The sequence below is a fragment of the Urocitellus parryii genome, chromosome 7 (genome assembly GCF_045843805.1).
Source record: "Urocitellus parryii isolate mUroPar1 chromosome 7, mUroPar1.hap1, whole genome shotgun sequence".
In the NCBI taxonomy this organism is placed as follows: Eukaryota; Metazoa; Chordata; class Mammalia; order Rodentia; family Sciuridae; genus Urocitellus; species Urocitellus parryii.
Genome location: NC_135537.1, coordinates 16,523,730 through 16,538,963, shown reverse-complemented (window position 1 = coordinate 16,538,963; position 15,234 = coordinate 16,523,730). Strand labels below are relative to the sequence as shown.

The 15,234-nt window shown below is 34.4% G+C and overlaps 1 protein-coding gene across 1 annotated transcript in view; it reads left to right on the top strand.

Moving 5' to 3' along the window:
- Fam91a1 (family with sequence similarity 91 member A1) overlaps positions 1-14,857 on the top strand; it is a 39,472-nt gene extending 24,615 nt beyond the window's left edge. Inside the window, exons 19-24 of the mRNA XM_026407667.2 lie at positions 3,423-3,495; positions 5,837-5,986; positions 7,879-7,983; positions 8,466-8,589; positions 9,679-9,748; positions 11,919-14,857. Coding sequence (XP_026263452.1) covers positions 3,423-3,495; positions 5,837-5,986; positions 7,879-7,983; positions 8,466-8,589; positions 9,679-9,748; positions 11,919-12,104 — 708 coding nt within the window. The 3' untranslated portion in view covers positions 12,105-14,857. The remainder of the gene's footprint in view (positions 1-3,422; positions 3,496-5,836; positions 5,987-7,878; positions 7,984-8,465; positions 8,590-9,678; positions 9,749-11,918) is intronic.
- Positions 14,858-15,234: the final 377 nt, after the last annotated feature.

Here is a 15,234-nt window from a genome sequence, read left to right as displayed (position 1 = left end):
GTGTTAATTCTGTGCTTAACCATTTAAGGAACTGCCTGCCAGAACAGACTGACCGAAGTCTCTGTTCCAGTTTGCATTCCTACTACCACTTGATATTTATCTGGCTGTTTGGTCATAGCCACTATAGGGAGCGTGGAGTATCATTACAATTTTGTTTTGTCATATCCTGATGACTAATAATGTCAAATCTCCTTTCATGTACTTCTTGGGCTATGTGACATTTTTGTAATACTCCTGATAATTTATTTCCTTTCTATAAAATAAGAGATGGCAGTGTGTACTATATAATAACAAATAATAATAATAGCAGCCAGTGATGAGATGGGAAATGTACGCTCATAGAGTTGTTGAGAGAACGAAATGAGAGTATGCATATGAAGTATGTAGTGTACTTTTTCATAACTGAAATCTCTAATTGAGATTTCAGTAATTAGTTCAACTAGCAGTGGAATGTGCTAAATTCTGTGCTACTTAATATGGATATGCAAATGAGACATCTTTTCCGTCTTCAGCAATTTAAGTCTGGTGGGAAAAGTTGAATGATAAGTTTCAATTTATGCTTTGTGCTGAATAGAATTATCTCCATTGTTTAAAGGGAAGTACCTAATCCAGCCTTGGGAATTGGGGGCTAAGCTCCTTAGAGAAGCGAGAGACAGGTAAGTATAAGAGGAGGATTTAAGAGAGCCAGGCTGGGCAGAGGGGTCAGCATGAATAAATCTCTCAGCAGGGAGGTTTCTTTTCCCCCCTTTATTGATGTTTCCCTAAGAACTAACATAGCACTGACTCCTAGTAGTTGCTCAATTAATGTTTGATGAATAAATGAATAGGAATATGAAGTGGCATAACATATTCTGGGGTCTGCAAGTTGTTTGGTACTTTTGAGAGGTGGATTGGAGCATTTTAGGATCATGGTCAGAAATGAGTCTGGAGAAACAGGCAAACCCTGGAGTATATCATGAATGTCCTGCTGTCAAGCTTAGGTTTTAGCTTATAGATTTGTGGCAGCACTTAAGAAGCAAAGAATTAACATCATCAAGTGTATTTTAAGATTCAGCCTGGGAACCATACTGAGAATGGATGGACAGGGTGAAGACACCTGAAACAAGAGGATAGATTAGGGTGTGGTGTGTAGCAGTTTAGTTAAGGGGTTAAGTCAGGGAAATGGTAAGAAAAGAAAAGAAATAATGGGTTTAAGAACTACTACAAACAAATAGAAATAAGCAGATGTCTGAGAAGGCTGTGGGAAGAGGTGGAATGGTTCCCGGTTGGTAGGCTTGTGAAGGTACAAGGGTGCTGCTGATGCCACCACTCAAGAGAATACTGGAGGAAGAGCTGGTTTGTCGGAATTTAAAACATGTTACAAATTAATATTTTGATGGAAATTGTGATTTTATTTTTGGGCATGGTGTATATAAAGTGCCTGTTCAGGTGATAGAGGGGCAATTGGGGATAATCTGAAATTCAAACAAGGTTGGACGGGGAGGATGTCCTAGTGTCCATGTCTGCACATAGGTGGTGGTTAAACATCTGAGAGGATGAAATTAGCCAGAGAAAACATTTGGTAGGGGTGCTAGGGAGAGAGAACATAATGAAACTGGCTGGATGTGATCAGGGCAGACAGCCTGAATTCATATCTTGGTTCTACCACTTATTAGTCATGTGAGCAAGTTACATAACTTCCCTGAACTTTAGTGTCTTTACTTCTTGCCTGGAGATAACAAAGTCCATATCTTTATCAGATTGTTGAAAGAAATGGCTGAGATGGATAATTGATTAAATGCTTAGCGTGGTGCTTAGCTCACCGATGTGACTGCGGTGAAAATGACAGTGGAAGTAGAGTGAGGGGGCAGTGGTGACCCATTACTCTTTTCTGTCACTTTTGATGAACCATTCACTTTTTTGAGCCTTAGTTTTCCTTACCTGTAAAACAATGGTGAGATTGCCCAGGTCTATTCTATAGGCAGTAAGTTTTCAAAAAGTCAAACTAAATTAATTCTTTGGCATGGAAAAACAGGGATAGAAAAATATAACCAAATAAGTAGATGACACCTGTTTTTAAAGCGTTAGTTAGTTAAAGAATTGTGCTTTTGTTAAAAAAAAAAGAATGCCTCCTTTATTATATTTTACTGAAAATTTTCACCTTTTTGGAATTTTTTAAAAATTACAAATTAAGTTTTTTTAAAAATTAAAATCATGGTTTTAGTTGCAATCACCCAGTTTAGGATTAAGTTATATATTTTATCAATAGGATACAAAAGAGCTGTTAAATATATTCATTCTCCTAAAATAAGTGTGCTTTCTCTTGGATATATCAGAGATTCCTGAGTTTGAGGAATTGCATATAAGCAAAACTTTAAAACACAATAACCAAATTCATATGAATAGTAATTGAATGTGATAGATGAAACTAAATTATAACATTGGAATGGCATTGGCATGGGTGGACAGATTTTTTTTAAGATAATTTTTTTATTTATGCTTCAGAATAAAATACTAGATGGGCATGGTGGTACACACCTGTATTCCCAGCTGCTCAGGAGGCCAAGGCAAGAGGATCACAAGTTCAAAGCCAGTCTCAGCAATTTATTGAGGCCCTAAGCAACTTAGTGAGACCCTGACTTAAAATAAAAAATAAAAAGGGCTGGGGATATGACTTAGTGGTTAACTGCCCCTGGGTTTAATACCTGGCACTAAATAAATAAATAAATAAATAGCTACTAAAATGGGTACAAAGAAAGCCCCTTCCAATCCTGTCTACCCATTTTGCACTCATGTATCATTCATATGAGATAATCACATTTATTAGTTTCTATTGTGTCCTTCTTTATGTAAATGTGAGTAATTATACACCAATGTTCTCCTTGCTTTTTCCATTAGATTTTCCCATTTTTAGTTCATAAAGGGCTTCCTCCTTTTTTTTAACAGCTGCATGAAAATATGTGCCATAATTTATTTAAACAGTTGGTGACTGTTTTGTTCTTAATTATATGTAGATATATTGTTGTATCAAGTGTCTTTGGCTATATGCCATTTCAGGGTGGGTTTTTGAGGTTTTTGTTCCTGTCTCTGGTATGCCATGTTACTGGGGATTCTTGCATTTCTTTCAGAACAACAGCTAACCTTGTGCTCGTGCACTTTACCTCATTCATTCTTCATTTGATTTGCACCTACCCGATTTATCTGTTAATTAGCCTCTGTTTTTTTTCATGTGCTCAATTTGAGAAACATCGCCCTATATGTTCACATATACATAAGATTGTCATTGTTGGATGTAGAAAAATAAAAAATCATTGAAAGCATTCTGATGGAGTATTTATGTGGAAAATAGCATCATAGGACACAATCTTATTTATTGTTGTGTATCAGTGATTAGAAACGTAGGTTTCTTGTATACCTTTCAACTCTTGTTTCTTTATGTTTAGGGACATGGTTTACATGGGATAGGAGAAACTGTCCATATACCGTTTCCATTTGATGAAACAGAACTGCAAGGAGGTACTCTTTGAATTGTTTCCATTTGACTTTATCATTAATCATGTCAACTGTTTGATGGAAAACATGATGGAAAGTGAATTCTTAACATTTTTAAGTTCTAGATTTTTACCATTCTGCTATTTAAACATATTGGAAAAGGTAGCTTTTTTGTCATGTGCTTTTTCCCTCGGAACTCATAGATGAAGACTTATTTAGTAGCTTTGAAAGAATATTAGTCTGTCTTGGAAGTGAAGAGAGTAAGTAGATATTTGCCTGGATGGAAGATTTTCTGTATGTTTTGCTTTTGAGGTTCCTTGAGAGGTTGTTTGAAGGTTGAGGGAGAAGCCAGAATTGGGGAATATTTTGTGCCTAAGAAGTTTATATTTTTTACCATGTGTTTGATACATTCTTTTTCAGAGACTCTTCAAAGTATTCAAAGCAGTTTTCAATGTCATTGGAAATCCATCTGTGTATACAAACAATATACACTTATGGAGTGCTGCTAGAGTTTTAATGCTTTTGTATTTTAATTTATAATCATTTAAAAATTTTACATAGTTTTAAAATGGATGCTAATAAACATTTGTATAAATTTTATGGTATGCAGAGCACATTCATATATTTCTTTTAATTTTAGCATTTATTTTTGCTATTAAACTTCATTTTTGGTACTAGAAGGGATTTGAGTGGATACTGAGTTTGTGCTGAGTCAAGCTAGTGAGAAATAGAGGAGGAGGCTTTGTTTATTATCTCTAGAATTGGATATAAGCTATAGTACATTTGATGGAAGATGCTCAGAAAATTTCTGTGAAAACAAATTCATCTCTCCTTTTGTAATATAGAAGATAACTTTTCTCTTTTGAATATTAAGAAATGATACCTTTGGTATCCATGAAAGATTGGTTCCAAGAATCTACCCACCCACCCCCAGAGGATATCAAAGTCTGCAGATCCTCAAGTCCCTTATAGAAGATGTTTATAACTGACACACATCTCCCAGCATATTCTAGATTATTTATAATATCTACTGCATTGTAGATGCTATGTAAATAGTTGTTATAGTGTTTTTTTTTAAAGAATAATGACCAAAAAAGTCGGTTCAATACAGCTGCAGCTTATTTTTCCCCAAATATTTTTGATCTTGGCTTGTTGAATTTGTGGATGCAGAACTCTCATATTCAGAGGATCAACTGTATTCAAAAGAAAAGTTCTATATGATTAAACCTTACACTTATATAGCACTTCTCTTTCCTGCTTCATATAAAACTGTTGCATTGTAATCTGTTTTTCAGATTTTTAGAGCCATATTGCATAGATTTTAGAGAATAGTGAATAGTTCAAATAACTGAACTTATATTCCTAAAAGAACTTAATGTTCTTCTACAAAGTTAATCACCACTTACTTTCCCCTCTTCTCCAAAGTAGGGGAAAGGAAGGAGGTTGTGTTAATATTGCTTTCCTTTTTATATGTTACCATGTTTGAAATTAAGATGCTTTCTTCTGCTTGTTGTGAATAAATGTGTATAAAATCTGGAGAATAGAGATTTCTTTCTCAAAATAGTCTCTATTCAGAAATGAATATTTCTCTGCATCTACCTTTTCTACTTAATCCTATAATACTTCATAAATTCTGAGGAAAAAATAATTGTTTACCCGGAGCTACAGGATAGTGACATGTGGGAGGGACAGTAACAATAGGATCTTAAGTTTTATAAAATCTTAAGAACTGCTGCGGCTATAGCTCAGTGGTAGAGAGATTGCTTAGCATGTACAAGGCCTTGGGTTCAAACCCCACCACTAAAATATAAATGAATAGAAATAAATGGAAATTTAAAATTTCAAGAACTGATTAATGGGAATTTAAAGCAGAATATCTTTACACTTGGATATAGAGCATCTTTCTCATTTATTCATTCACATATTAATGAAAACTCAAGCTAATATCTAAATAATTTATCAGACATATGATTTCAAATATGATTTTTAGTATAAATTTTAAAAAGAATATTCATATTTTTAAAAACCATAACTTAATATATTTCCTGATAAAAGCCCTCCAAATAAGTATTTGAAGCATAATAGAACTAAAAAGAGAAGACTAGCAAATTTGCCAGATTTCCCTGTTTTGCTTGCTTATTAGCAGGTAAATTGTTTTGCTATAGTAAATGTCTTTAGAAGATTGTAAATAATATGAAAAGGGTTTTTATTTTCTTACATTGAATTTTTTAAAATTGGATTCAGTCTTGATTGATTAAAGAATAAAAGTACTTCAAAAATTATTTAGGAAAGAAAAGTATCTTTAAGTGTTTGGTGTTATGTAATAGAACTGTTTACTAATGCAACATCATCTTTTTGTTCTTAGAATTTACTCGTGTCAATATGGGTGTTCATAAAGCATTACAAATATTAAGGAACAAAGTGGATTTGCAGCATTTCTGTGGATATATCACCATGTTGAATTCTTCTAGCCAACTTGCAAGTAGAAAACTCAGTGATGCTTCTGATGAGAGAGGTTAGCTAAGAATTGAGTTCTTTGAATTAAGATAACTGGTTTTAACACAATCTTAATATATAAAAAGCAGCAGACCTTTATGTGAATGTTGAATTGGTTAATGATATTCTGGATCATTATTTGGACAAACTTCAGTTGTTTAAGTGGAGAAAACTCCAAGGTGCAAAATTAAAGAAGTGATGCTCTCAGGTTAGAATACAGGATGGCTGTTGGGCTTTAGCCCCTTACTGTCAGATCTGTGTTTATAGGCTTTGAATTAAGTTAGCCTCGGTGGGTAATGTTTCGAAATTCAAGTTATTTTGTAAAAACATTTTTAAAATTGACTTCGTAGTTAGTTTCCAAGTTCTGTGATTTGGATTTTAGAAGTATCTCTTATGATTATTTCTTTCCCTCTCTCTTCTTTTTTAATTCTCTGTAATTGCCAATCTAGTCTGGTTCTTGATACCATAAACCTGTATTACACCATTTCCTGCTTAGCCTTCCTGTCCTGTTTATATCTCCAATCCGTCTTGCATATTAACACCAGCTTATTATGCTATATTCTTTTTAATCTAAAAATCCATTTTCAAATCACCTTCTCCTGCTTACTGTTGTTTTTATGCTTTTATAATATTGGCTTGTATCTGGCTTTGGTTGCCATGGTGCCAGCTCTAGTCCATTCACTCTATAAGACCTTTCAATTCAAGTGTCTCTTATGGTTGAATCTATTTAATTTAGTTTGAAATTTTGAGAAAATGTGATTGATTGCTACCCATCCAGATGTCTCCCCTTGAGTTAGATATCTACTTCTGGTCTATTATCTTTTGCCAAAGGAGTTGACATGCTTTCAACAACTAATTGCCAAATATTGCAGGGGCATTTTCCAGAGAAGAGGGCTTAGTCATTTCAGAGCTGTCATTTTTTATGTCATTCATTTCACAAAACATGTAAGCAATAAATAACCTGTTTAAGAGCTGGAGATCTTATTTTAAGTGGTAAGTGAGAAGTTAAAAGACTGATGGGGAGGACTGCTTAGAGGGCTGGTAGGAGTCACGAGAAGGTGTATCTCAGCCCAAGGTGTATTTTGAGCCATCAGGGAAGGTCTGTTAAAGTAGGGATAGTTGGAACTGAACTTTGAATTTTTGGGGGGGAGGGGGGGAGGTGGCAGCCTTTCAGGCAGAGGGAATTAGAAAACAGTAGTACCTTATTTTAGCCAAAAGAAAAGATTTGTTGGAGAAGAATAGAGAAGTAGGTCAGATGTAGGAGGAACTTATAAGATAAAAGATGCAGGGAGTCTTAAAAAGAATTTTGAAGATGACTGATGTAATCAGATAACTCCACAGGTATGAAAATGACTTTAATAGTGACCTATGTGAAAATCTTGTGTTCTGCTTTTTGAATTTTGGTTTCTTTAGGTCAGGGTTTCTTACCTTGGCACGGATTGCATTTTAAGCTGGATAATTCTTTGTGGTGGGGGTTGTATATGGTAGGATGTTTAACATCCATGGGTATCTACAGCATTGCTCCCATTGGGGATGGCCATGCTTGGCTCCAGACATTGATGTTTTACAGTGTTCTCTTGGTTCAGAACCCCGACTTTAGACTAGTGATTCTTCATTCTTTCTTATCACCATGTCTATTGCCTGAAGTCTTCTTCTTCTTCTTTTTTTTTTTTTTGAACCAGAGAGAATTTTTTTTAATATTTATTTTTCAGTTTTCGGTGGACACAACATCGTTATTTTATGTAGTGCTGAAGATCGAACCCAGTGCCCCACGCATGCCAAGCGAGCGCATTACCGCTTGAGCCACATCCTCAGCCCTTGTCTGAAGTCTTCTTTATGTTAGGACTGACTTATTGACAACTTCTGTTGACTACTAGAATCCTAATATTGTATATGGCCTTTAATTATAAGGAGATCCTGATTTGGCTTCTGGCTCAGATGTAAATGGCAGTACAGAATCATTTGAAATGGTCATTGAGGAAGCAACTGTAGATTCAGCAGTGAAACAAAACTCTGGTATGTCAAAAAAATTCTTTGCAATTTTATTAAACTAATTTCTGGGGTTAATTTTTCTGTTGAGTCACTATTTGTTTTATTATCCACAATGGACTTTTAAACATGAATCTTCTAAAAAACATTTTTAAATTCAAGTACTATTAAAATTATGACCTGAGAATAGTGACTTCAATTTCATTATTCTTGCTGTAAATATTTTGATTCATTCTCTCATGCAGATATCTTTATGAGGCAAAAGACTGCTTTGAACATTTGATGAAAGTGTTGTGCCTTCTCCCTAGACACATTTACATACTCAAAAGGCATACTTTTCTGTTTCAGATATTACTTGAGTCTCTTTGAGTTCCCCTCCCTTGCCAATCCCTTGGTGCAGATCACTGGGTGGAAGAAACCCAGGAACCTCAGATTAAAGAGCTACTGTTGCTCATACAATACATATCAGTATTCGTGGTGTTAAGGATAAGTTTTGTATCTTTTTTAAGGTGCCACAACAGAAGCAGAGTGGGTTCCTCTTGAGTTGTGCTTTGGCATTCCACTGTTCAGTTCTGAATTAAACCGGAAAGTTTGTAAGAAAATTGCCACACATGGCCTCTGTAGAAAAGAAAGGTAAGGATATGTATTCACTGTCATCCTTTCATCTACTTGATTTGAAACTGTTCTTCTACATGAATGTAGTAATTGCTCTATGTATTTATTGATTGAATAAAGATTGCTAATTTAACGATTTTGCTATACTTTTCAAAATTAGGTTTCATTATATCACAAATTAGTTAAAAGCAAACCTGTCATGTTTTGGTTAACTATATTTAGTTACCTGGATTTGGTGAGGGAGTGGTAAAAAGGTCATACTTATAGTGGAATATGAACTTATTTAAAATATATAGATGTCTTTAGAAAATTTATCTTGTGTTCTTTTAACACATACATGCTCAAATTATATTAATAATGATTGTCTTTTGTGGTGAAATTATGACTATCCCAAAATTTTTTGCTTTCTGCCATTTTTTTGAAATGAACATGTATTTTTTCCCCCCCTTCTAAGAGACCACACAGGTTTTATTTCATTAAACTCTGATTCTTTGGGAGTGGTTGCTAGGTGGCAGTGCTGGAAGGGATAGCAGGAAAGAATATCACCGAGACCTATTGTCACAATGGATGACTTGGAAGGTGATAGCCACAGATCTCCCTGTTTTATTTAGGAAAACAAAATTTGATAACAATTAATTTATTTAGATGGCTTAATATAGCTTATATCAGAAAGTTGAAAGTGCTCACCTGATAATTTCAACAGCTGTCTTCTGAAAATAACATACATGAATAAAAAGTGGAAATATTGTAAGATTTTTAAGATTTTCAGCAATTTACAGATTTGAAGAATATTTCATGTGGGTTGCTTGCTATGTGTTAAATCTATCAGGCTTTTCCCCAGGTCATCCTTTAACGTTTGGAAATTTGAAGTGTGTGTCAGAGTTGGAAGTCCCTCAGAGTGCCTGCATCTTTATATAAAGATAACACTATTACTGTCCTAGTAGGCAAAAATATTATTGATGAAAATCACTGAAATTGTGTTTAAAAAATTTTAATAATTAATAGAATGTATATATATACATAAATGCATTTAAATTGCTGAATTATCTTGTGAAATTTAGTTTGCCATTATATTTGTTTTGAACTTTCTTTCCCTTTGTTTTTCAGCCTTCAAAATCTTTTGCATTCCAGTAGGAAACTCTCTCTACAAGTCCTTAACTTTGTTCACTCATTCCAGGTAACAAAAGCAATTTCTAAATGTTATCTATAGCCAGATTTGGTGGTGCACACCTGTAATCCCAGTGACCCAGGAGGCTGAGGCAGGAAGATTGCAAGTTTGAGACTAGCCTGGGAAATTTAGTGAGACCCTCTTCCCAATTAGAAAGGTCTGGTGTTGTAGTCTAGTCATAAACCACTCTTGAGTTCAGTCCCCAGAACCAAAATGAAAACCAAAATAACAGCCAAACAAATGGTATTTGTGAAAACTTTATAGTATTCATAGGACTTCTATATTTGTTTTTGAGTCTTCACAGCAGCAAGACATGAAATAAGTACTGATTCACTAATTTTACTTTTTTAAACGAAGAGCCTTATATTCATTAAGTTCATTGACTTGCATATTTTATTGACCAGGTCTTTGTAAACTAAATCTTGCATTGCTCCTCACCAGTGCTACGTTCTGCAGCAGTGTTTTAAGCATCTGCTGGGGTCTGCACACTGTGCCAGATGCTGGGTGGGGTGAAATGCCTCTGTTTGTTGCAGCATTGGAGGCCAGTGCTGTGGATCTTGAGTCTTCTCTTAGGAAGGAAAGGTCATTCTAAACTTGATTTACAGACAAATTTTTAGAGTAAAATATTTCTGTTCATAACATCTGATCTAGCTTAGGAAATCAATATTTTGGGAATTTTATTTCATTTATTCATTTAGTCAATACTTGAATTTACCTTATGCCAGAGCCTTTTTCAGTGGTAGGCAAAAGTGATATATAAGACTAATGATGAATGTAGTGTTGTGTGAGACAACAGTCAAGTAAACATTGAAATATGTAAGTAATTACAGATTCAGTAAGTACTTTGAAGGAATCAGCCTATGATGGATGGTAAAGGTAGGCCTATTTTAAAGGGTGATAAGTAATATGTAAAGTGAAATCTGTAGGACATAAAAGAGTATTCCAGTCAGAGCCTAGGAGACAGAGAGGTCCCATATCAGGAAAGTACTCAGGAACAAAAGAAGGTCAGGGTGGCAGACACTTCATGAAGGAGGGCAAGTGGCAAGAGGTGAGGTGGAAGAGGAGAGCAGGGAGAGTGTGTTAAAGGATTTGTATTTTATGCAAAGTGCAAAGAGAAGTGATTAAGGGCTTTTATTCAGGGGAGAGACATTATTTCTGATTCAGTGTTGTAAAGTGCGAATTATCATTGGAAAGGCACAAGGGTAGAAGCAAGTTCAGTTCAGAGGCTATGGTAATCTCTCAAGAGATGCTGACAGCTGAACATTCTTTTCACTGAACCAAACCAAACCAAACCAATTTTAGATATAACTCTAATAAGGGTTTGTTTATTATGTGTGTATACTGTTTTACCAATAAACCAAGTATAGTATAAGAACACACAGAAGAGAAATTTTATAAGGATATAATAAATAGATGGAGAAATTCTGAAATTCTCTCAGTACTGTACTCGACTCCAGAGACCACTGGCCTTGGATGTGATGAATGAATAAAGTAAACTAATTTAGGATATATTCTGGAGATAGACTGGCAAAACTTAATGATGAATTTAATTTGAGAAAAAGTTTGAGGATGTGGAGGAAGGGAGCAATCAAGAACAATTCCCATATTTCTTGATTAGCTAAATGTGTAAAGAAGACTGGGAAAGAAGAGGTGGGAGACATGTGGAGAGTTCAGTTAGAGACATGGTCCGTGTGGGATGCATGGGAAATAGCTGAGAACACAGCTCAGATAGATGGAGGATTGAGCCTGGAGTTTGGGGGGAAGGTGGGTGAGAATATATCACTCTAAGAAACCTGGGAGTGCATGGATTATTGCTTATTGCTTATTGCTGTAATGAGTTTTAGAGGTGGTCTCCTACTAGGTTATACCTTGAGGTAGGTCCAGTGTTCCCAAAATTAACCTCTTCTTATCCCAGTCTCATAACATGTTATTTCTGTTTATTTCAAAGCATTCATTGCAGTCTGACTTGTACTTTCATTTTTGTATAGATTAATTCCTGCCATGGATTATTTTGAGCTTGTAATATGATAGATATTTTGATCTCCTGTCGTGGTTTATATTCCATGAATAGTTCTCAGCTAATCAAGATCCTTATTTCTCATTAGTTATAATTAAGTGCTTTTAATTTGGCTAAGTGGTTTTGGTAAAACTGAATTAATCTTGTTACTTTATCTTTTAGGAAGGTGCTTTAACACTGGATATTCACACAGAGCCCAGTTTTTCAAGTTTGCTTTCACCGTCATCCTATGTGGATATGGGAGTTCCACTTCCTGCAAAGAACTTAATATTTAAAGATGGCATCTTATCAGAATGGAGTGGACGGTCACCTTCCTCACTTCTTATTGCTAATCTTCATTTGCAATAATTTGATCACACCATATGTTGCTCTCACACTTCCAGCCTTTTTTTTTCTTACTGTTAGCTTTATAGTGTCAGCTACTAAAAAGCATCCTGCTGCGGCAGTGCAATTCTTGCTTAACTAATATTAAAATTGGGGGAACATGTTCATGTTTTCTGACATGTTGTTCATTATTGCACATCTTATTGCAACAAAGTGCTTTTTAGCAGCCAGCACTGTATTTTTTACCTTGAGACAATCTGCATTTCTTTTGTAATACTAATTATATACTTTATAGGCTTTATAATGACTGTTAAGTTTATAAACAGTCACTATGAATATTGCAACGGTAATTTTATATGTTAGTTTATCGGACATAAATCTTGTTTAATTTTATATTTTGTTACCGATACTTTAGGGGATCAAGGGAAGAGACATAACTCTTTCTCTGAAAAGCTTCTTGGTACTTAAAGTAGTGAAACTGTAAAACAGTAAACATCTGGTATTGAGAGGTGATATGATGGGGCATTAAGAATTCCTGTGGATGTTTGTAAATTATGTATATCAATTGGATATTGTTGAAGGTATGTAAACAGCGGCTATGTATAACTTAACCTTGATTCATAAGGTCTTAGGCTATGACTCTTCATTGACATCTCATTAGAAGCTTTGGAAAACATTCTATTTTTAAACAGTATTTATATGTGGACTTCTGTTGTCACTCACTTTGGACTTTATATTTTCATAGAGTCTATGGAAAAATGGAATTTATTTTCCACTCATAGCTGAGACTGCTGCATGTTTTCACCTGATTTTTTGTTTGTTTGTTTTGTTTTGTAGCTTTACCAATGAATATTTTTGGAAATTGAATTTGATGTTTTCAAACTGAGGATTGTGAGTTTAGATTAGAATTACATATAAGAAGCTTTAAGGCTATGTCTTTGGATCAAAACACTTCATGATAAATCTATTGTGAAGGCATATTCTTAAGCAATCTGGATTTTTAAATTTCTGTTAGTAGTTTTGGAAGAAATGATAAGGAAAATTGAATAATTTCAAAGTGTTTCTTGAGTCATTGATTTAGCATCTCAAATGTTAATTAGAATAATTGGAATCACTTTTTAAAGACTTTTCAAGTTACCTTCCTTGGGAAGTTTGTGCAGTGTTATAGTTTAGCTTAGGCTCCTCTTATAGGATAATGGTTTTGCTAGTTTAAAACTGTAACCAAACTAACTGGTCAAATAACATATATCTAAAACACTTAAAATATTAGAAAATTTTGGAATGTTAAAACCAAACTTTTTGCTGATGATTTTTGTTATTTATGGGACTGATATTTGTGTATTTAACATACTTCTGGAAATATATGCCTTTCTTAAAATTGTTAACCATGCATTTAATACCATGGCCTATCTATAGAATTAAATATTTTGGACCAGGTTACCTGTGGCACAGTCTTGCTGTGTTTGGGGTAAATACCATAATGTTTAATTTTCTACTTTGACTTCTAGAAGATAGAAACCATGTCTGTGTTTTGTGCGTCTATAAAAGGAGAACTACATACTAATATTAAAATAATTTCTTATGACTGTGAATCACTCATTTATTTTTCCAGTAATTGATATTGTACATTCCTATTACTTATGTATGTATGTATGTATGTATGTAACTTTTAGAGTTTCAACTGAAAGTTGTAAGTATTTCTTTTGATCAGGGCTCCTTAATCTCATTTTAATGTGTTTGAATTAACTGTAGTTATTTATTTTCATGTTAACCATCTAAGCCAACTGTAATGACATGTACACTAATAAAGAATTGAAAGTTTGTAGTTGTTGACATTGAACCCAGTTGTTGCTGAGTTGAAAGCTTAAAATATGGGAGTGATTTGCTGCTGTACTTCCTTTGAGAGAGAATGGAGAGAGAAGTAGAACCTAATAATGATCATGAACTTCAGGGAAAGTACTTGAGAGGATACGGGGTCCACTCTGGTTTCTTGTGTTCAGTGAGGACGGTGATCATCTGATTCCCAGCTGAAGACCTCTCATACTCTTTCAGAGAGAGAGTTTGCATTTTTAGAGCTGTTAGCAAAATGTGAAATGCTGATGTTCCTGCTTAGCTGTATGAATGTAGCTTTGTTTCATTTATACATTGATTCATGTAAAGATACATCTCCTAAGTCTTATAAATGTTGATCCAGTTCAACAAAAAAGTAAACTTAAAATAATATAGACTTTGTTATTTGCCAAAGAAGATTCTTGAAAAATTTGTATCCTTTCTTTTTTTTGCAAATGTTTAAAGTAATTTAATTTGGCTTCATGCCACCTCCCCTCCTTTTCTCCCCTGCCCTTTACTGCCTCATGAACCATGGCAAACATTCTTTAGAAACGACAACGAAAATAGGGACTATCAAAAAGGGAATAGAACTTACTAGGGGAACAGTTTCACCTCTCCAGTGGGTCTAAAGAAATGCAACTTTATGTCACTTAAAAAATGCTATTGTCTGATTTCCTTATCTTCTTTCCTTTTTAAAGTCTGTATCAGATGATTTTTTTCATTTGTTTTCTGGGGAAATACTGGTTTATTTTATGTTTGTTTTCTCTGCCATTCACGTTCCTTTTTTTATGTTTAGTGTTTCAGAAACAGTTTGTATTAAAAGATTTTAAAGTACCAAAACTGTAATAGTACAGTGCATTGTTTTCTGTTATGTTAATCTTATACAATGAAATGTATAAAGTGTTGTCAATTTGATTATTGACATATATAACATGTTTACAAATAAACTGTGGTGTTGATCAACTTACTGTGAAGATGTATATAATCTTATGTAAGTTCCTTTCTTAAATATAGCCAAGCTGTCTATATCTTAATAACTTTTTATTTTGTACCAATTTCAGTAGATTTTTGTACCCTTCCCTGAGCTTCCTCTAACATTAACACCTTATGTAAACAACAGCACAATTGGCAAAACTCAAAAGTTAACATGGCATTGAGTAAGCTACAGGCTTTACTGGCTCCTACCAGTTTCTCCACTAATGTCAGTCTCCTGCTCCAAGGTCCAGGCCAGGATGCCTTGTTGGACCTCCTTTCTCCTAACATGACAGTTCCTGGGAAGAGTACTGATGAGCTGCCTGGGCTTGTTCCTCAGTGTGATTTCTCA